General features: G+C 37.7%; 1 protein-coding gene across 2 annotated transcripts in view; it reads right to left on the reverse strand.

Moving 5' to 3' along the window:
- Positions 1 to 332: 332 nt before the first annotated feature.
- Positions 333 to 23262, reverse strand: part of LOC126368358 (protein dachsous) — a 409369-nt gene continuing 386439 nt past the window's right edge. For both annotated transcript variants that reach the window (XM_050012276.1, XM_050012277.1), the window contains 12 exons: positions 17079 to 17254; positions 14736 to 14965; positions 14161 to 14347; positions 13040 to 13463; positions 9066 to 9413; positions 8688 to 8842; positions 7482 to 8556; positions 6675 to 7395; positions 5396 to 6522; positions 4666 to 4956; positions 3985 to 4273; positions 333 to 3665 (listed from right to left, as the gene is read on the reverse strand). In XM_050012276.1, coding sequence (XP_049868233.1) covers positions 1046 to 3665; positions 3985 to 4273; positions 4666 to 4956; positions 5396 to 6522; positions 6675 to 7395; positions 7482 to 8556; positions 8688 to 8842; positions 9066 to 9413; positions 13040 to 13463; positions 14161 to 14347; positions 14736 to 14965; positions 17079 to 17254 — 7643 coding nt within the window. In that variant the 3' untranslated portion in view covers positions 333 to 1045. The remainder of the gene's footprint in view (positions 3666 to 3984; positions 4274 to 4665; positions 4957 to 5395; positions 6523 to 6674; positions 7396 to 7481; positions 8557 to 8687; positions 8843 to 9065; positions 9414 to 13039; positions 13464 to 14160; positions 14348 to 14735; positions 14966 to 17078; positions 17255 to 23262) is intronic.

Raw genomic sequence — 23262 nt, forward strand, 5'->3', positions numbered from 1 at the left:
TAGATTTGTAGGTTTTGCAATACATTTAGTAGTAACTAGTATAAGTTCCTATTCCATATAGCAGATTTGCTTTGTTGATATTTCAGTATTTGTTTTATGTAAATCCACAGCAACTGCAATGTTGTCTACTCCATCAATATTGGTATAAAGCACTTCATATTCATTCGGTGCTAAATTAAAATGTATTCTTTGTAAACCTTTAAATGCGATTTGCAAAATCATTAGATAGTAGTTTATGACTGTGATATTTCATTAGGTGACATGTAATTTTTCACTCAATAATAATGATAACCATTAATAATAATTGTAAGGAATAAAACAAGAAATTTAATTTTTAAACTGTATTTAATTTTCGTTTAAACATTCATCGCAGACAGTCAATTGGGACTTACGAATAGGTACATTTATGAACAGAAATTATATACATACATTCTCTACTCAATTGATTCAATAAACACACAAATTATCACCATACAATAAAATTACAAAAATTTACACAAAACAGAGCACCTACAGGCATTTTCGATTATAACAGACGAAAATCACAGTGTCTTATTTCTTAATAAAATACTTTCAGATACAGTTGTAAAAGGCACAGAAGAGACTTACAGTTACATGGGATACGAATTAATTTTATAAAACAGATGTGACTGCATTTAAATTACAAACGTTCGTAATAAAGCTAACATTAAAATTGCATCTACAATATCTTATAGTAAAGCTGAATCATTTGTGTTTAAAAGTACAATAACATGGCAGTCTTCATAATAATTATTTTACAAGGCACTACGAATAATGTACAGTCTAATATTTACAAGATAAAGTTACAACCCGAGTGAAGACGTATATACATTTACCGGAAAATCGGTAATAAGCGCTTAATAAATCACTTTGAGCATATTCAGGGCAGGACAAATAACATGCACAAAATGAAAGATTACAAAGAAGCTAGACCGATTACATCGGCGGACAATAAATACTAACAATACTTAGAGGCAAACAGTCGTTATTGGGGGTATATTTACAATCTACTAAGTACAATATTCTATATCCTCATGGTTGCATGATGAGGTTTCCTAGATGCCGGTGCTGGCGGAAGCCCCGGACCTACTAATGGAGACATGGATGGTGATCGTGTAGCCAAAGGTGAGAGTGAAGGCGAGAATGATGGGGACATAGCCGCTGCTGCAGAGAAACCTCCAGGCACATCATGGCTTATAGGAGACCTCGGCAATAAATGTTGAGGCTGCCTACAAGACAAAGAAGGCGCCGGACAGCTTCTAGGAGCTACTGTAGTCAACAATGGCGGGGGCACGCTTTTGCCTCCCGATAAAGACGTTCCTTTACTTTTAGCACTAGAAGCACCACTGTTACCACTTTGAAGAGAAACTGCATCATCTTTGAGCCGTGCTATTTCCGAAAATACATGTGCTAAGGGTTGATACTGCGGTCCCCAGTCGAGTAAGTAATCCCAATTATAGCTACCAGTTAATTCTTCTTCTGAATGTACAATAGAGCTTAAGCTTCCAGTCATAGATGGGCCTGCAGTGGGCACAGCTGTGTTTTCTCCAGGGGCACTAGGGAAGGCTCCTAGGGCCATGGCACGGTCGACTGCGGCACTCGTTTCATCAGCGCTACTCGCTCGTTCACTTCCCGTTACTTCGTTCAGCTTTGCGTAAATTAGATTAGTAATGTCATTTTCATGTGCACCGTCTTCATCAAACATATGCATAGAATCTATAGGACCGTGATGCATCATCGTGTCTTTATTTCCAACATTTTCCGAACATCTTCTAGAAGAAGTTGAAGCTCCACCTCCAGTTCCAGTATCAACTATTCCAAGCCTGGCTAAATATTCTTGAGTATTGTGAACTGATACATCAGATAAATTATCATCATCTACTCCGTTAGACTGGCGGTGAATTCCAGATTCTCTTTGCAAAGGACCTTCGTTAATCATTCTGATTTCTTCATCTTCGCCATCTTCTCCGTCTTCAGCCGATCCTCTACCACTTGATCCTGATTGGTCTGATCCAGACAGTTCTGAAGTAGTAGCAGCTCCAGAGTTTGAACTAGCTGTGTGAGGGCCATATGGTGGAATTTCATCATATTTGGGTGGAGCAAAGTTAGCATTGACAGCACCAGTATTTCTTATAGGTATCGTGTCAAATGCGCTTGGGTCCACATAACTATTTGTAGCACCAACTCCTTCCGAATTAAGGCCAGGCTTGTTGACTTTCTTATGTCTTTTGTTTTTCATATGCAAAAATAGGAATGCTGCAGCGAAAATTATAATTATAAAAATGAAAGCGATGAGTAGGCCTAAAGCCCAATCAGACAGGCCACTATTTGCTGCCATTGATGGATCCCCAGCACGATTTACATCAACAGTAGCTTGAGGATCTAGTGTTATTTCTACTGCAGTCTTATTAGTTAAAGATCCTTGCCTGCCAGAGCTTGCAGTCACTACTAAACTTATAGATTTATCAGATCCAAAAAGATTAGATACAGATTCCACCTTCTTTTTCATAATTATGTAGCCAGTAGTTCTATTAATCTTAAAGTATGAGTGCGAAGTGGAAAGCTGGTAAACTATTCTTCCATCAATACCTTTATCTCTATCTGTAGCTGTTACTTGGCCTATTTCATATCCAGCCGGTATAGGACCAGATTTTGGTACTGGTAAATTATAGGTTTTCTGTGTGAATTGTGGGTAAAACTCGTCTCTGCTTTCAATATCAATTCTTACTTTTACAGTAGAACTTTTGCCACCCAAATCCGATGCTTTGATAGAAAACTCGTACTTATTTTTCTGTTCATAATCGAAGACTGCGTTTGTATTTACCAGCCCGGAAGCAGAATCTATTTGGAACATTTTCCATGAATCGTCATTTCTGTTATAGTTAGAAGATGAAGGTACAATGGAGTAATTAAGATTCCCGTATCTCCCTTTATCTAAATCTGTGGCTCTGGCAGTGAATACTGATGTTCCAACTCTTTCATTTTCTCCAATCGTTTCAAAGTATTCAGTAACGGGGAATGTTGGAGCATTGTCGTTCTCATCGATGATGCCAACTTTTATGTACACTGCATTGCAAAGTGAGGGCGTGCCTTGATCACAGGCAACCACAATCAATTTATACTCCGTATTACCAGTATCATAGTCCAGGGTTTTATTTACAGACAATATTCCAGTTGTGGGGTGAATATAAAACAGTTTTTCGTCGTCTCCAGAAGTAATATTATAAACAATAGCCGCATTAGCAGTTCCGAACAAATCAGCGTCAGTAGCAGAAAGTTGAGTTAGAGTGTAGCCGATTTTGACATCTTCACTGACAGTCAATTCAAAATCGTTTGTTGAAAACATTGGTGCATTATCATTGGCATCGGCCACCGTTACGAATACTGTGATAGATGTCTTATTTAGGTTGTAAGCAAGTATTTTTCCTTGCTCAATTGCAGCCAAACCAAGAACGTAGGAATCTTGAGTTTCTCGATCGAGTTTGTTGACTAAGACCAATGCTCCTTCGAGAGTGACGTCGAAGGTGTCTCCTTCGTTGCCAGAAGTGATATGGAACTCCAGGTTGTATTTTTTGAGGACGTCATTGATGCCACCGATTTGCAGAAGAGATGTTCCTTTCTCAGTATCCTCGTTCACCGTAATCCTGAAAAGTAGAAAATAAATTATATTAATATCAAACTTAAATTAAAAGTTAAGTGTATAACTATGAAGCCGATAAGGAGAAAGAATGTAAACAAAGAATTATTTTATTTGCTATTGTATCTATGGGCAGGACCGATTCGAAACTTAGTTGATTTAGCACAAAAAACACATATTTATTGCACAACAATACCTAATAATATAAATTAAGTTGCTTTTCTAATTCTAACGTTCAATCACTGTAGAGCTTTGTAGGAGTGCCTTATATTTTTTTTATATCTTGTGTTTTTAATATATTAAAATTTATTAATCACGTTGTTTACCTGTAGGTATCTTGTCCAATAAAGGGCTTTATTTCCGAAGACGCCCCGGTGCTGATTCTAACAGAAGCCACGGCACTTCTATTAGGCTTCCCATGGTCAGTCGCCACCACAGCTAGCTGAGTGTCCCTCTGGTGCGGTAAAGCGCTGTAGTTCACGAAGATCATGCCAGATATTGTGTCGATATAGTAGCCCTTTGTCGGCCGGAGAATCGAATATGTGACTTTCCCGTTGTCACCACTGTCTTGATCCCTTGCGCTGACTGATCCCATTTCGATGGTTCCCGTGCCTTCTGGAATTGTGATAATTATAATGTTAGCAAATTATGGTCATATAGATTATAACATTGACGCCTATTCGGGTAAACACTAACACAAAATTAGCCTTATTTTAGTTTAAATGCTCTTAGCTTAGTGCCGTCCTTCACTTCCAACAATTGCACTTGTAAAAGAGATAAAGCCAGTTTTAGTGCTGTCAAATTAAGTTAAAACTAAGTTGGTGGTTGCGCGAATTGATACCAATATGTGCTAAATGCACACGTGAGCTTTGCAAACACAACTTAATTTTGCTTTGAATAAAATATGAGTTAACGGATATTAACATGCCACTAATAAGTTACTTTGCATTAATTTATTTAAAAAAATAAAGGCTATAAAGGTTTTTAATTTATAATCGCAAACTTACCAGGCAATATCCTGTTATACGATATGTCATCAAACACCGGGGAGTTATCGTTCACATCAGTGACTTTGATTGTGAGTGTAGTCTTCGCTACGTGTTCATTATCCGATGCCGTTATGTTCACCTCGAACTCTTTCCTCGACTCGAAGTCCAAGGGTTTATTCAAAACAATTTTCCCACTGTATCTGTCTATTGAAAAAGTATTGTCTCCGTGTATTATCGAGTATTTCAATGCAGGATACGTGTCAACGTCGTTCGCCGTAACAGATGTGAGTACCGTCCCGACTTCCGCTCCTGTAAAACGATAAAAGAAAACATAAATACTTTCAACGTCCACGATACTCTCTCGTTTGACTGCCGCTTTAACGATCCGCAAAATAAGGCTCTAAAACAAAACCACCGTCGACGTACAATGATACAAAAACAAAGAAACTAAAAAAGAACGAACGCGGACCGTTGGGGAGGCACCGCTAAACATGCACTCGAAAAAAATGTAATACCATCCAATAAATATTGATCCTAAAGGAGTCCCTTTTATTTAATCTCGGCGTTGGAATCGAAAAGTCGCAATGTAAGCCAGTCGCGGAGTCGAGAATACAAATTATGTAAAATGCCTCCCTCTTTGTGAAACGCTTTTTGTTCTACCAATTTATTTCGAAAAGTCGGTAGGCCGCCCTATAGCAATTTAAAACCGAATACGCAAGCGAAAACAAAAACTTGAAAACAAACGTACCTTCGGATACCGAAATGACGTTCGGCGGGGGGAATGTCGGCTGATTGTCGTTGACGTCGACTACATTGATCCTGAGAGTAGCGGTGCCGGTCATTTGTGGGTCTCCCTCGTCTGTTGCAATAACTGTCAATTTATACGTCTCTCTTATCTCACGATCCAACACTATGTTCGTTTTGACCGATCCGGAGAAGGCCGGTTCAATAATAAATGCGTTATCGTGGTTCCCGTCTACTATGTGGTATAGAATCCTCGCGTTCGCTCCGCGGTCGTCGTCCTTTGCGGCGAGTTGCACGACAAATTCGCCTTTAGTATTCCCTTCTAGAACGTTCGCGATGTATTGTTGTTGCGTAAATCTGGGAGCGTGGTCGTTTTGGTCCAGCAGATTTATTGTTACATCGCAATAACCGTATAAGACTGGCGCGCCTTCTGTTCGGGCAACCACGACCAGTTGCCGCTTCGGGCCGGGATAAGATTCGTAATCCAGATTTGCTGAATTATTCACCCTTATTACGCCCGTGTTAGAGTCTATCTCGAACGTGTACTGGTCGTTTCCATTGCCGAATTCGTAAAATATTCTTTGGCGGCGGCCGTCGCTTCTCAAAGCTGTTACTTGTACTACTTCCCTGCCGTATGACATGTTTTCGTCTATAGTCACGTTGTATGTAGCATTTTGGAAATTCAACGTAGGAGTATTGTCCGAAGAGTCACCGACACGTATTTCAATCAGCCCGACAGAACTCTGAGGAGGGTTTCCTTTATCTTTAGCTATTACTTTCAAATGTATGAGTCTCCCATTTTCACTGGCCAGACTCTGAGTAGCAGTTAACACTCCTGTAGTAGGATTTATACGAAACTTGTGATTTGCGGTGTCAAATAGTTCGTAAAGTATTTCAGCGTTAGTCCCGATGTCATTATCAGTTGCAGAAACTCGAAGTAAACTTTGCCCTGGGGGCGTCAATGTAGCCACTTGCTCTTTAAAAGGGTACTTTGTGAAGATAGGCTTGTTATCATTGACATCATTTATTGTTACTTCAACTGAAACCCTCTGAGAACGAGCGATGTATCGACCTTCATCTGTGGCTACGGCTTCGAAATGGTATACGTTGATTTTTTCTCTATCAAACGTTCTGAAATAAAATTATTAAATCTGTTAGTATCACACTTATTATCGTGAATCACAAGAAAAAAAATAAACAACACAAAACAAAACCAAAAAAAACATAACAAAAATATAATCTATAATCTTCGAAATAAATATTTGTTTGTGTAAGAAACTTACCCAGTGGTAAAAATTATGCCAGTCTTGTTATCAATCCGGAACAATCCCTGACTTTCATTAGCTAGTGAGTAGACTATACGCTTATTGAATCCCAAATCAGCATCAGTGGCTCTTACTTTGATAACAGAAGTATCTACTGGGGCATCTTCGGGAATTGCAGCTGAATAATGTCCAGTGTCAAAAACTGGGTCGTTATCATTTTGGTCTTCTACCAAAATAGTTATGTTACAAGACCCTTGAAGCGCCACTGGTGAACCGTGGTCAAACGCTGTGATAGTCAAGTGGTATTTCGATTGAGTTTCACGGTCTAGAGTTCTAGCTGTCAGATTGCCGGACGTAGAATCAATAGAGAATTTGTTTCCATTATTTCCTGAAGTAATACTGTAAGTTATAATTCCATTGGCACCAATATCCTTATCTGTTGCTGCTACTGTATGAATAACTTCAGGTTCGTTATTTTCTGGGACAGCTAGTGGGTAGCATGAGCCTGTTTTGAAAGCGGGCGGATTATCATTCACATCCAAGACACTGATCGACACCGTAGCAACATCAAAGTTCGTGGTAGATTGAAACGTGCTGGAGTCAGTTACATAAACAGGGAAAACATATTGGTCTCTTTCTTCTCTATCTATTTTGGATTTCACTGTAATCGTGCCAAGTCGCTCATCAATCGCGAATTTGTCATCAGCCACACCCGACGGTATCATGTATGTAAGATTACCTAAAAAAAAATAAGAAGTGTGTTATTAACATGTCAATGAAAACATTGCATTCATTTTTAAAAGATAGTTTCTAATAAATACTTACCAGAATTTCCCCTTGAGGACTTGGCATTCAATCTTGAAACAAAACTTCCCGGTCTGATATCTTCACTAATATTAGCTCTGTAGAACGAATCAATAAATCTAGGAGGAACATTTGTCGATTCTTGTAGATTCAACAGTAATGCCATATGACTTTGTCTAGGATATGGTACACCGTGGTCGGATGCAGTAAGGTTCAATTTATACTGTCCCGGTCTTACTCTTGAAATATCCGAAGCGTATTTCTTAGAAAGAGTCAGTTTCCCATTGTCATATTCCATTGAGAAGTAGGCGTGATCGTTACCACTTGAAATGTAATAGGATATCCTACCATTATCACCAGAGTCTGCGTCAACGGCCAACGCTTGATATAAAGTGCCAGTCAAAGTATTCAATGACACAGATGCTTTATTTGCAGATACGAAAGTAGGAACATTATCGTTTGCATCGGTGATAGAAATATGAACTGTGGCGGAAGTCACCATCCTTTCAGATATATTTATTGCTAAGTCAGTCGCTTCGATAACTAACCAATACTCTTTCAAACTTTCGTAGTCTAAAGGTGAGGTAAGTGTTAGAGAACCAGTCAGTGGATCCAAGTTGAATACTTTCTTCGTAGCAGGAAGGGACGAAACGATGCGAAAATTTAAGTCTCCATTCGGGCCAAAATCGGCATCTCTGGCAGTGAAGTTGTAAACAATACTTCCAACCGGTGTAATTTCAGAAATTTCAATGTTGATAGGGTCTTGTGACCATTGAGGAGCATTATCATTAACATCCACGATTTCTATTTTGACTGTTACGGCACTGCTTTGAGGGTTATTTGTAGCTGAAGTATCTAGAGCTCTAACTTCAAGCCTATATTCGTCTTGTATTTCTCTGTCCAATTGTCTGGCTACGACCAAAGATCCTGTTCGTCGGTCTATCTCAAAAGTGCCTGGAGAGTGATCAGAGGTTAATGACATGAGTAAATATGAAATCTGTCTTTCTTCCTCGTTGTTTACAAGATTGTCTTGAATGTCACTATCACAGCATGCGACTGTGCCGACGATATGGCCAATTTTTGCGTCTTCCTTTACCTGTGAACATAGATGTTTGTTTAGGTGCATCTTTAGACTAAACTTTAAAACTATTTATTTTATCAAGTATTGACATTTTAAAAACTTATTTGGTATATAAATAATTTTGACGTGTGAAATGTGATTCTTACTTTGAAAGACAAACTGGAGCTAGTGAATGTGGGTCTGTTGTCATTTAAATCTAGGACTTCGACTTTAAGTTGTCTCACGGTTTGTTTGGGTGGTTTCCCTCCATCAGTTGCGGCTACTGTTAATCTGTAGATTGATCTTTCTTCGTGATCCAATACTAAAAAAAAAATATATAATTTATTAGTCATATTATAATAAAAAGTCTCTGATATGATAAGATTATATAAGAAATGGATGCGGGCAGCGCAGGACCGATCGTCGTGGAGATCCTTGGGGGAGGCCTATGCCCAGCAGTGGGAGTCGTACGGCTGATGATGATATAAGAAATTCTAAATTAAAAAATATTTATAAACTTAAGTTATGTTTGTCATAGTCTTTACCTGTACTCGTCTTAATCACCCCACTTTTAGGATCAATGACGAATACTCCGATGCCTTCCATTTCTCTGTCGTTCAAAATAGAGTAAGTTATAGTAGCGTTGACACCATTATCTCTGTCTATAGCCTTTACTTTAGCCACTTCGGCACCAGGTTGCTGTTCTTCTCTGACGCTAACAACATCTTCCCTAGGGTCTACTATTTCAGGAGCATTGTCGTTAACATCAGTGATTTTGATAGATATGGGCACTCGGCTGGACCGAGGCAAAGAACCTTGGTCCCGAGCTTCAGCGAATAGCGAGTAAGATGATTTGAACTCTCTGTCTAGTTTTTCTTTGGTCGTTATGATACCTGTAACGAAATATAAATGTATTAATATTAATGTGTTTATAGAACACACTATAGCGTGCTGTTGATAATTATTATGTCTTGTAAATTATTTAAATGGCAAGCAAAACTAGTTTTTATTTAGAGTAATTTCACGGAAACATAGGTACCTATGATAAGTGAGATAAAAAGTAATGTTGATAAAGAAGCAAAGTTATGAATTTTAAATGAGCGGATGTTTCAGAAAGACTTTATTACAAATAATTTGTTTCATTAATTTGGATTCAATTTTGGGAACCCATAATATCAGTGCTCACGTCCTAAACAAATTTCTCGTTGATAAGCTCACCTCCGCGTAAGAATTTTGTCAATTTCAAAACGATTATCATGATGTCCAAACCCAAAATTAGGGATTCATAAAAGAGATCGCCTGCGGCAGAATACCTATGATTATCTGCGGGCCCAAGCCGTATTGGGAACCTAAAAATCGTGATGACAGAACGAACGAAGGACCGCGAACGTTATTTTATAAAAATACTGCGTTCGAAAGAGAACCGTTCTATAAACAACGATAAGGTACAATTTAAAATGGCCAAAGATAAAGTTGTCGGAGGATAATAAGACGTGGCAGAGACGGGCGTAATGAGCGATGTGAAGCGAGCTCTAGAAAAAAACTGTTCATCGTTATTTTCCTTGCGCACAGATATTGGAGAGACCGGACTTTGTTTTGATAATACCAGGTAACAATGCTGACCAACTGTACCAAAGACAAAACTGCGTTACTTCAATCGCAACCAAATTAAAAAAAAAACAAACTAGTTCATTAACCACTCGCAATAGGAGTCGGAACAACTTTAACTTTTTTCTGCAATCACAATTACCTTTTTTGATCCGCCGACTATATTTAATTCGTATCATTACTACAATTTATAGTCACACCGTCGCAAGCCAGATTCCAACAACACTTTACGCCTATAATTCATTTGAAAACAGTTGAAAATAAAAGGTATCCGTCAACCAAACGAGTTGTAGGGCCGCACCACGTCCTACACATACATTTGTAACGTATGAGCTTTAAATACCCGACGACAGTATCTGGTTGGTAAGACTTGTAATAAAACATGGGAGAGAATAGCCAGGCTCCTACATCGCAATATTTTAATAATAGTTAATGGCGGGTCACGACGTATGCGCGCGCGACGACGTTTATAACTCGCAATTGACGCGCATAAATTTATTCTGGACTGCCTCCCGTAGCGGATACCTCGTCCGACTAGTGGTGCGACCTTTCCAATAAAAATTGCCGTAAACGATTGATTAATACACGCAAATTAAAAATATAAAGTATTAATGACACAAATGAGATGTTCTAAAAAGGTCCGAGGTATCGGGAAGCTTTGAGGAGCCCGCGAATAAAATGAACAAGTCAACAATTTTGCACATAAAAGGCAGGAGTTTTTGCTACCGAAAACATTGTATCGGCATATGTTCGAATCTGAATGTTTGATCGCGGATCGGGACCACATACAGACGTCATGGGGAATGATTTACGAATTTCAAGTTGCTGTAAAGGGGACCTTCTCCCTAAAGATTCGCTAACTAGCTCGCAGGGTGTTGATTTGCGATAAGCCGGATTGAGATGGAACGATCCACCATTCATCAGTCAGTTATCCTGGCCGATAACGATGCCACCCCCTTTTTTGCGAACGCCCATATCGAGAGGCGAAAAACTCACACGATTCCGTCGATAAGTGTCGATGCGTCGCGCGATTAAAACCGGTCATGACGTGTAACTACCTCGAAAATTCTTCCGTTCACATAAATTCTCTGATCATCAACCAATTTACTACTATTTCTCTTCGTCTAGCTTTACAGAAAAAATGTTGAGAACATTATGCTATGCCGATAATAGCATTATTAGTGGTATTCATAACGAGTCTCGAATGCTAATTTAATCGACATTTACATAATAGATTGGATAATTATCGTTGAAATATTTCGTTCCGTTCAGAGTCAATAAGTTTTTTATGTTCTTTGTGAGGGAGGAACACCCAAAAATCGCAATATAAGAAGATACTCATGGGAAGGTCCAAAATAAATACACTCTGCTCCCTATTTCTTTATATTGTGCAGGTATTAACGGTGTGTTTGTATAAGTTGTTTGCGCAGCCGATGAGTATGGCACAACATACTTTGGGTTTTAGCTTTCAAAAGTGCCGGCTAGCTAAACAATGCTTGAGTCAGGAGTGATTCTACTTGATTAAATAGTCGGCCTCTCGGCTCATTGGAATTACCTTTATTGTTTTGGTAAAACTGTTGGACAGGCGAAGGAATCTGTAGGAACTTTTGAGTGTTTTAAGTAGCTCGATTCAAAATACTCTTTCTACAAATAGACAATGAAGTGAGGGAGCGGAAATATTTCGTAAAATTATTACAAATGCAATTTACAGAGTAAGTATTCAAGTTTTGAATCATGTTTTAAATTACTTTTACGCTCAAAATTATGATTTTTAAAATGATTGACATTGATTTGTTATTTATATTGTTTAAGAACGATATTTTTGTCGTTTTAAACATCGTGTAATTTTATTAATTCTTTGCTGCATTTTGTAATTCCGTTCTTAGCATAACAGGTAAGATTAAAACTCTATCAATTTATTACAAACAAGTCCACGTCTAGAGAACAGTCATCTCAACTCTATGTAAGCAATAAATAAAAAGTAAAATATTTATGACTTCCAACTAAGAGCCTCTGCGGAAATTGTAGTTTGGTTGTGGGGACAGCATTACTACGTATATTAGTGCATTAATTAACCGGGCCCTCTGTGTGGCCTCTTCTTTACTTGGCATGTTAAAAATGATCGTTGTGTTGTAATAAATCTACTAATATTGTGTAATTATTATTGAAGACCTGTTTAAGACTTGTCATTCGGGATTTTGAGATATTTTTGGTGGTTTGTTTATTTATATATACAATTTTATAACGTATTCTAACTAAATCATCTTATAGAAGTGATAGATCACCAATAATTGCCATATATTTCATGACATTTATATCAAGTTAGAAATTCCTTAGTAATTTTTTTCAGCATTTGTTGAGTATATAATAGACAAACCGTAAACAGAAAACCTGTGTACGGTAAGGCCCACATCTGAACAATAGACAAGACCTCATTAGCGCTACTAATTACAATATAAACACTACTAAAGTTTAATAAAGAATTTTGACCCTAAAAGTTAAATAATATTGATTTACTTTAACCCTGTATTGACGTGCGTAAAGATTGATGATCGTTGAGGTGAGAGATGTATGAAAAGTCAAAACATATAATGCGAGTTTTTTAACACGGTATTCTGTTATTTAAAACTGGATGAGTGAGATTCAGACCACACACACATACAAACATAAAAACACGCTCGTACTCTTTTTGGATTGGACAGAACCACAAGTAGTCAAGTAGTAGTCTTTTTGTAGAGGAAATAAACTTTTTACTTACTTACTTACTTACTTAAGTATAGTAGTCATTGCTGATATTTGTCATATTATCATAATATCGGGTGCATCAATTATGATGAAGTTGAATTTAGTTCAAATAGGTCATCATTTTGAATAGGAATATAATTTGAAATAATACCATATTGACACTTACCTGAAACAGGGTGGATGTTGAAACTAGTATTCGACGGGAACAGACTGTATCTAACAACAGCATTGTCACCCAAATCAGCGTCACTTGCAGAAATTTTGCCAACGTAAGCCCCTGCTTTCTTATTCTCTTCAACTTGAAACTCGTATGCAGCCCTCAGAAACACAGGATCATTGTCATTTGCATCGATAACATTGATTACTAAACTCGCAGTTGCTGATAGAGGTGGTATCCCATTATCTGTTGCTGTAATCATCATTCTATGCTTCGCTACTGTTTCTCTATCCAGTGGTTTCGCTAGGTACACCCATCCCGTATTCGCTTGGACTTTGAAAATTTCTTCTTGCGTTGAATTATCAGGAATTATTCTATATGTGATCCGTGCGTTGTTGCCAGTGTCTTTGTCTATAGCTTGTATTTCCAAGATCTGGGGAAGGCATTAAAATTTATTGTTAATGGATTCCACGTTTATGATCTTGTTAAAAGAGACGGTTGAAGTATGAACTCGATATCTTCAGATCGATATCGGGTTAGAAACAAGAGTTAAGTGTTAAATAAATGTTGATTTAGTGTTCTGAATAAACGTAAAGTGTAATAGCAGTTTTATTAAGACTAGACGTTTATTTCGACGGGAATTGTAGAAGCTATCAACTATAACAATAAACACTAAAAGTATTCTCTTTTTTGTTCTTGTATGAACCTTATATCAAAATCCGTTCGAAACTCTTCTTCTTTCATAAAAATATATCTTCAATTTTTTTAAATATTTCTTCATTTTCAAGTATTGGTTGCTTATTATTAAAGAATTAATAAGAAATATTAAAGAATCAACTCAAATATAAGTTGTTGCACACAAACAGAACATACAAACATTTATAAAACAATCAACAACAATACAAATAGGCGACGTTATTGTTCTGAAGAAACTTCTTCCAGGCCGCCACGGGGCGGTTTATTTCTTTATTTCCCATCACATTATAGCTAGTGTCGGCATAATATGTCTTAATTCTATTTATCTTTATCAGTCGTAATTTTAGTAAGTACTCACATCTTTCACACACATATATCCTTCTTCAGGCATCCACACTTTTTACTCCTAATATATTTTCTAGTTCTTTACATACCTTCGTATTAACAGCTTCAGATTCCAAAACATTGGCGCTGTAAGCATCGTGTTCGAAGACTGGCGTGTTGTCGTTTACATCCTGGACGTCCACTGCGAGGGTCAAGTTGGCAGTCAGTGGTGGACTTCCACCGTCTCTTGCTGATATCACGAGTGTGTGGCGCACTAGGTTCTCATAGTCTAGCGGTCTGTGAATGAAAGAAAGGGTTGGATTAGTTGAGATAGGAAAAAAGGTCATTTCATTTGCGATTCAGTTCAGTACACATCATTTTTCTTTCCTTTTTTCTATATTCCAGGGTCGTGTTTCATTTAAGTTATACAACTATTATGTTCAATATACCTAATGTTATACGAATTTAAGTTGAAAAATACATTGACTTAACACTAACATTGAATAAGAATGCTTGATCAAAGCAACTTCTAAATTTTAGACGTAAAATTTTGTCATATTTTTTGTCACGTTCTCTAGGAGACAATTTTATTGATATCCCTTGTGAAAACGACTCATTGCAATAAGTAAAAATATTAATTGGTTATTTGAATTGGGTACCCAACGACAACAAATCCAAGACCTACCTTAGCAAAGTCACTAATCCATGCTGCGCGTTTACAGCAAAGGTATTAGGTGGTCCTGTAGCAGACAGTAGGCTGTACGTCACCAGGCCATTCTTCCCTTCATCTTCATCAGATGCCCTGGCAGCGTAAACAACAGATCCTATGGCAGCTGATTCTGCTACAGAAACCCTCACAGATGAAGTTCCAAATTCTGGCGCGTTGTCGTTAACATCTTCTAGGGTTATTTGAACCTGTGGATCAGAAAACGGATTTGTTAATAAGGAGTGAAGACAATTTTGTAAAATCATCGTCATCATCCGACCCGTGCAGTGGGAGCCGTGGTAGCACAGTTGGTAGAACGCTTGCCTCTCACTTTGAGATCGCAGGTTCGAATCCAGCACAAGCCTAAACCAATGATTGTCGAATTTGTTTTCCAATTCATGTTTGGATCAAAAATAATTGTCACGTGCTCAGCGGCGAAGGAAAACGTGAGGAAACTGTCATTCTTGAGAAATGCATTTTCTGGGGTATGAACAATTAGTTGTCATTATTATAAAATTTATGTTTTTGTAGGTGTTTTTGGTCTATTACAGTAACGAGATGTAACCAGGAGTTTTTAAGTGCAACCAGTTATTTTATTACTTTTGCACCTTATCATTATGTCATTCAGGTGCAATAAAAAGTTTTTATATTGTATTGTATTGTAAATATTATAAACCTCTCCTACAGATGAATTCATAAACACACGCCTGTAATCCCTAATGGGGTGGGCAGATGTACAAGCAATAAAGTACGGAAGTAGAAGAAACCCAGTAGAAGCATTCCAATGATAATTATGACATTAAAAGGCCGCTAGTATTCACAGAGTTTCTTTACAAAACAATCTAGATAGCGATTCTAAGCAACGTATAAACTTAATACCTATTTCTAGTCGTAAAATAAGTGTTTTAACGACAGCTAATGACCGTGAAAGCCTAAATTCCTCTAATTACGCTGGCTCGGCGGAGTTCAAAGGATTGTATTCATTGTTTGACGGGAACCTGGTAATGATTGCAGTAGCTAATCTGGAGTACTCGTATAATAATGACTGTGGTAATAAAAATAAAGAATTCATGTAATTATGTACCGCAGTTTCCGCAGAAACTACAAACAAGGTTAATACAACCAGTAGTGTGTCGTTCTCAGGAATGCTCCCAAAGTGGGCAAGTTCTTTTTTTTTTCCTTTTTTTTGACATGATTTGTCGTATATTTGCCGCAGGTGGCATTAACTACTTGGTCGGATTAACTACTTGGCCGGAAAGGGAAAGTTACTATTGTACAAAATCTTTAATAATCTTCTTCTATCGTGTGGGTTGTTAGGTGAATTACCAACCTCATCAACCGTGGTGTCAGGGTTATTATTGAGCCGCCAAAGGCCCTTAACATGGCTCATGTAACGAATAATGTAATAACCTAATAGTAAGGATACAAGCTGCTTTTTTTTGTCAAATTATTATTTCTTGTACTAAGGTCTTACCTGCCTAAAGGCTAGGCAACAAAGCTCTTTTTACATAACTTTCGCGCCTTTTTACTGCTGGGAATATTCTAAAACTGGGAACATTCTCAGGAACGCCGCATCACTGCACACAACGTCGGTGGTACGATAAAAGCGTGGGCTTATCGTTAAAGTAACGCTTGTCGATGAAAGAACTCTATTAAAGTTTAAAGAAGTTCTAAGATAAAATGTTTTTAATACGGTCAAACACAAGGAACTGAAAGACTAGGGATTTTAAGCTATTACTTGATACTGATTTTTTTCACTATGTTTTATATTTTATACAAGTATTTTGTAAAGACGAATGCGACAGAACGGTCTATACCACTCTATACCATTCGACCGATCTGCGAAGCCGTGGTAGTCCAGTTTGTAGAAAATACTTCGTGGTCCCTTGTTTGGTTACGACATCTACGACCACCTGATCTGATCAAGCTGATCACTTGATTGTCAGTAACACGTGCTCCGGAAGGCACGTTAAGCCAATGGTCCCGGTTACTACTTACTGGTGTAAATTTATAGTCGTTACATGAGCCATGTCAGGGGCCTTTGGCGGATAAATAGTAACCTTGACGCCAGGGTTGATGAGTTGGTACTCTACATAACTCATACGATAGAGAAAGAAGAGACTAGCAAATAATTACATATAGGTCACTTAGCAAAGTCAGCCACGATACCTAACTAACTATAACCTAAACCTGTAACACCAATTTTATGTACCTATGTTCAATGCAAATAAAGAATCTGAATCTTACATAACAGCTGCGATTTACAGCTTGAAAGCTAACATCGTAAAGCTGTTTTTGCAATATTAATTACACCAATCATACCTGAGTCTGATCGTAGCTAGAAGGGTTGCCGTTGACAGCTCTGACATTCAGAAGGTACGAGGGTCTGGTCTCCCGGTCCAGAGGTGCAGATGTTCTGATGGCTCCAGTGAGTGGTTCGATGATGAAATGGTGGTCAGGGTCTCCGGAGACGATGCTGTAGTGGATTGGCTGCTTGCCTGTAGAAACAAAATGAGTTAATAATATTGATTGAAAAGTAACACCAGAAATAAACTAACTTTTCATTCATCATCATCAGCCCATGAACGTCCCCACTGCTGGGGCTCGGACCTTCCTTATGGATGGATAGGGAGATCGGGCCTTAAACCATCATGCGGGCCCAGTGCGGATTGATGGTTATTAACGACTGCTAATGCAGCCGGAACCACCGTTGGTTCGTTAAGCCGTCTTAACGTGCCTTTCGAAGCACGGAGGAGCTCGAGATAAACTTTTAATTAAAAGCTTTTTATTAACCTATTTTTCTATCAAAAAGTCAAATCAAATATTTTTTATAGAGTATTATTTTTCGGATGTTTTTTTTCTTATAATTTTATTTATTCGTAAAAAACAAATTATATTTTATAATTGTTGTTATTGCGTGTTGTTGTTGTGTTGTATTGTTTATAAAACAATACAATAATAATATAATAATATATTGTTTGTTGTTGTTGTGTCGGTTACTACTTACTGATGTAAGTGCGTAGTCGTTACATGAGTCATGTCAGGGGACTATGGCGGCTCAATAATAACCCTGACACCAGGGTTGATGGGGTTGGTAATCCACCTTACAACCCACACGATAAAAAAATAAGATTGTTACAAATGCAACACAGCACGTGTTATGAAAACAATAAGCTTACACACGTCTAAATTCTAACGACCAGCCATTCAAATCACACACAATGTGCGAAGTTGCATCATAAAACTTTCTATCCACCGGGCCTTGCTGGAGTAAAGTGTATCATTATCTAAATCCTTCACTATTATGATAGTATCAAAACAATACGGGGATACAAAATAGCCGAGCTAGACACTAGCAACGCCTCTGAATATCTTCACTGGGTTGTGCTACTCACGGGCAGAAAGAATGGTGAGCTTTTCGACGAGATCTATATCTATACCTAGGTATATAAGCTAAAGAAATCTCCAAACTATAAGTGCTAGTAGTGTCAAATTCTGTATTTTTGGCGCGACGGGATTTTGCAAAATTAAAAAAGGATAAAAGGGACTGGTAAAATTTGTTTGACGATGGGCCGTCTCTATGGCTGGATTTTTTTTTTTTTTTTTGACGTGACTTATTGTAGATTTGCCGCAGATGGCATTAACTACTTGGCCGGACAAATGGGGAGCGCTGAAGGCTCTCACCCGGTACAACATTTAAGACAACAGGCCTGAGGGTGCCCAGTTGGGCGCGAACCTCGGCTCAGGGCGTCAACATAAATATTTATATCGGTATCATTTTACTTTTCACGTTGAACTGTTGCTGTGATCAGAAGACACGCTTATGTCTTCTTTAAGACACGGGATGAGTTATGGTTGTGTTTCCGTGACTTGAGCTGAAGCATTGAATAATGGACCAAATTGCTTCTTTCGTGGGGCCTTTGCATGTCCTTTTGGGCTACGGTAAATTCTAGAACGTACTAAAGCTCAATTCAATACATATATAAAGGTGGCATTGAAACATTTTTTTTTGTTAATTTGCCACGAGATGGGGCAGGCAAAGAAGTATAGCCATACAGCCTAGTCAGTTGAGTTTTTCTTGACGTAATTTCTGAAAGCCAAAGCTATTTATTTTCATCTTTTCCTTAATCTTTTCCGAAGCCATTTCTTCTGTGTGATTTCTTGCAGAGAATAAACAATTAAAATTCAAGGTGCGTTCAGAAATGAGATAATACATAACGCGTTCAAAAACTAATCGTAAAACGTATGATTGACGTTCTGAACAATAATTTGGTAAGATAAAATATGTTTTTTTTAATGTAAGTTTTACACTGCTCTTTAAATTGGTCGAGAAACCGCGAATGATGTTGTTATGTTTTTATGACACTGAAATTGTCCGTGTAATTATAACCTTAATTTTAAAGCCGTTAAGAAAAGTTGCTAATAATAAATCCTATTTTATATCGCTGTTTCTTTCGTGTCTAAAGGTGCAAAGTTAAAAAAGAAGATTTATTTAAATAGTATTAAATAGACCAAATTGGTGTCCTTAGAAAAGGTTTAATACGATCTACATCGACGTGCGTGTATGAAGCCATTGATGAATGTGGAGGAAGCAAGAGAAGTGTGTCAGGATCGAAGCAAATGGAATTCTATAGTCTCTGCTTACCCCGGCGGGAAATAGGCGTGAGTTTATGTATGTATGTAATAAATAGAACATCTAGTTCAATAGAAAAAGTGATATGCGGTACGAGCTAGATCTGTCAAAGTACAGAAGCCAGGGTTGTGGTGTTCATTCGCATTGTGATGTATCGGTCAGTCGAGATTAGATCGACTGATTTTAGTCTACCAAACAGTACGTACTATGATACTATCCATTCCTTGCGAATTTAAATTCAAAAATATTCTTATTCTTTTTTCTTGTGCGATTATAGTTAAGTTTTTTTTTATGTATATACCCTCTCCGCCTATTCAACAGGACAAAAACCTATGTTTCTTAAAATATTTAGTTCTTATGGTAAGTTACTATGTATAGTTTTGTTATGAGCATAAAGCTCTTTAAACTGAAAACTGAAAATGCGAATGATAGACAAACAAACCGAACATTATAGTTTAATTGAAAGTTTTTAAACTCCACCTACCCGCATTGAAGCAATGTGGGAGAGAGCTTTACATCCGCTACGGTTGATAGCAAAAAGGCCTGTGCACTGTTTATATTATATACTTACTTATCAGTGTTTTTTCTAACACGATTTATACGAATTTGTTATGGGTAGTAGGCTGACCTTGTCACCGCATATTTGATGTCATTTTTAGTCGCTCGACTTCGTATAGTTCATATCAACATTGGCTGCAAGTTGTCTACGATTACTTGTGGCTCTGCCCACTCCATTAGGGATTACGGGCGTGAGTTTATTTTATCATACTGTTTTATCACTGTCCAAAAACGGTTTGTATCTATCAATTTTTAATTGGCAGTTTCACAACAATTTAAGCCCTTCATTGTCGAAATTTTTTGTGTCCGCTTTTTGCGTTGACTTTTTTCTTCGCGTTTTGGGCAGATCCGTTGACGCTGAGAGATTGATATACAGTCTTATTCGAGGACATGCCCGGCAGTCTTTGTTTGTGTAACTGGTCTTATGCCCTCCCCGGCCGCCCACCGCCCCTCCTGATCCCTTTGTCTCTCCTCTTTATACAATCGTTGATGCATCGTCGTTTTGTTTTCGCCAGCGGATTTTACAGGATTCGTCTTTTAAAGCAGGTAGTTTCGTTTGTTTTTTGAAATATCGCTATTTCGGTTTTTCGGCCTATCTATACTCAAATTCACCTTGGCAGGGTCGTATTAACCCCAGACAATCAATTCGGGTTTTAAATGTTATTTAGTGGATCCTAAATTCTGAGATGTGCATTATTACATTATCAAATGATCGTAAGCCGAGGATTACGTTTCAGTGTTTGTCTTTTTTCGCGTCGTAAAGTGTGGATGTCAGAGCTGTTTAAGTTTGGGGTCGGGTGTTCCCTCAATTCATTAGCGGATCTGTGGTTTACCGGCCCTGTCTTGCTTGCGAAATAAATTTGCATGTAGCCCTTCTAAATTGAAATCATTAATGGCAGCGCGATTATCTCACTCACGAGACCAACCGTGGTTCAATTAAGTGTTGTTAAGATTTCCCTATGTGAATTGTTCCTCCGAGATTTAATTTAATGAATTAATTTAAATCTAACGCTCAGAGATTATCTGTGCTGGTATTTTGAATAACAAGGACGGAAATGGCGGAGGTTTCTATAATGGGTTAGAATCTCGGATGTAAGTTCTGGTTCCCATGAAAAACTATCTTATAAAAAAGATAGAAGAAAAGTATTCAAGTTTATCGGTAAATATCTATATACTCTTGCAAGATGTCTGCAATTTATCGCAGTAAAATGTGGTATTTAAAATTAAAAATTAAATAAAAAGCTGGAAAATTCTTAAAGAAATAGATCTCCATTTCAGACTTCTCATTCCCTACAACAATTCGAACGTTGTAATAACATAAGTGTTCTATACTAAACAATTTAACACAAAAATCGCGTAAATTTCAACCAACTGAACGGTGTAAAAAGTTGAAAATAATTGAGGAACGGACTTTTAAAAAAGAAGTCCGCAAAAACTGTCGCCAGGGTGGGGTTGATGACCTCAAAGGATTTATTCGGGCTGCGCTGCGCCGACGCACAATCCAGGCGAGGATTTCTGGGTATTCGAATTTCAAATTTTCAGACCTATACGATTGCGAGAAAGCGTGAAATGTATTTTGTCTTTTTTTAAAGACTATTTTGATGGTGATTGGGTCTTGTTATTCGTGATTGGGCATGTTATGAAAATCGATTACTTTTATACTGCAAACGAGGCGATATAATGTTTGAGACGTCAGTAAAACCTATACTCACACATTTGTGGTGAAAATAGTGATTTAAATTCACACTAACACTGTTTTATAAATCATCGTCGTCCAAACCGCATCTGGCGACGGCGACTGCTAAATATCTATCCCGGGTTCGTTGTTGTGGTGGGCTCTGATGTGGCTGAACATTACGTAAATATAAGCACACGAATATATCCCAATTGGGGTAGTCAGGGGAAGATCCATCACAAGATGGACTAAGTACCATGTAATGGTAAGTAATATAGTAGTAGGGGGCGGGTTAGGACATAGAACGGAGCTGACCGAGTCCCCTTTATGCAGATTCTGCTTAGGGGAGGATGAGACGCTACTACATCTGCTGTGCAGCTGTGAGGCTCTCATACATAGTAGAAGCCGTACACTTGGGGGCCACATAATGGACCTCCGGAAAGTCATGGAGCTTTCTGCCAAGAATACTCTGGATCTCTTCGGACGGATCAGTCTAGAGGAGGATTTTTAAATGTAGGGATTTAGGTCATAGTAGATCTGACAAGGTCGCAGTGTTCTCGCGGGCTGTATCTGTTCGGCCCTCACAAGTCTCAAATAATAATAAAAAGTAATATAGTAAATAAATAGGAAGCAAGGAGGGGTAAGACGAGTGAGTGCGCCTGCGTTATGCGCGAACGTCTGCGCACCTTAATATATCCTGCGTACCCGACCGCTTCTCACACAAATAAAACGTGTTATATATTCACTGCAAATGTGCGTGTCATGATGATAAATATAAAATACAACTATCCTTAAGTTTCATACGGTAATTTAATATTAAAAAACAAATTCTTAGTGATTGAGCGAATAAATTGTCCATCAAACATGATAAATCTGCTAACTGTGTGGTCTTGCGCAGTCAATATTCATAGTAATAACTTAAATCGATATTTGATTAGACAGCACATATTAAAATTATATAATGAATATAGTGTTCTGAGGGTTGGGATTATTTGTCACACAATAAGAGTCATGATTCATTTAGCTCAATCTTTTTAGGACTACGGCACGATGGGTGAAGATGGAGTCCCGACGTGCCACTGTGTGAATGTTTAAAGGACTTTATCATAAAAAATTGCTTAGTTGAACAAAAAGTTTTTATGTAGATTTAAAGCTGGCATATTTAAAATTAATTTTAATGTCCTGTTGTTGCAAATTTGATTTCTGGGTACTAAAAAAAAGTGTTTTTTAAGATATTAATACATCTAACGTTGCAATTTTAAGTGATTAGAGAGCATTGCGTGAACGCAATAAAGTTATTTTTTCATGTTATGTTTAAAAACAATTAAGTAAACTAAGTTTTAATAACAATCGCATTAAAGTGTCCCATAAATATTGGCACTTAATAGGGTTTAGTTACAGTATTCATGAGTCATGAAGCTCATTTATTCGTTTCCGTTCAGTAATTCAGATCAGTGATCGTATCACTTAATGAGTAAGTCAGCCATCCCTATAATGACCTAGGCCGTCTGAGATGACGTCTAGAGTACATTTTGACTTGATTCATTAAAACATCAATGTAATCTCTCGGACGTAAATCTAATTTACTTTTACGTACTGAAGTAATCAGTTATTGTGATCAGTATTTTTTTTAAAGTTAG

The sequence above is a fragment of the Pectinophora gossypiella genome, chromosome 7 (assembly GCF_024362695.1).
Source record: "Pectinophora gossypiella chromosome 7, ilPecGoss1.1, whole genome shotgun sequence".
Taxonomy (NCBI): Eukaryota; Metazoa; Arthropoda; class Insecta; order Lepidoptera; family Gelechiidae; genus Pectinophora; species Pectinophora gossypiella.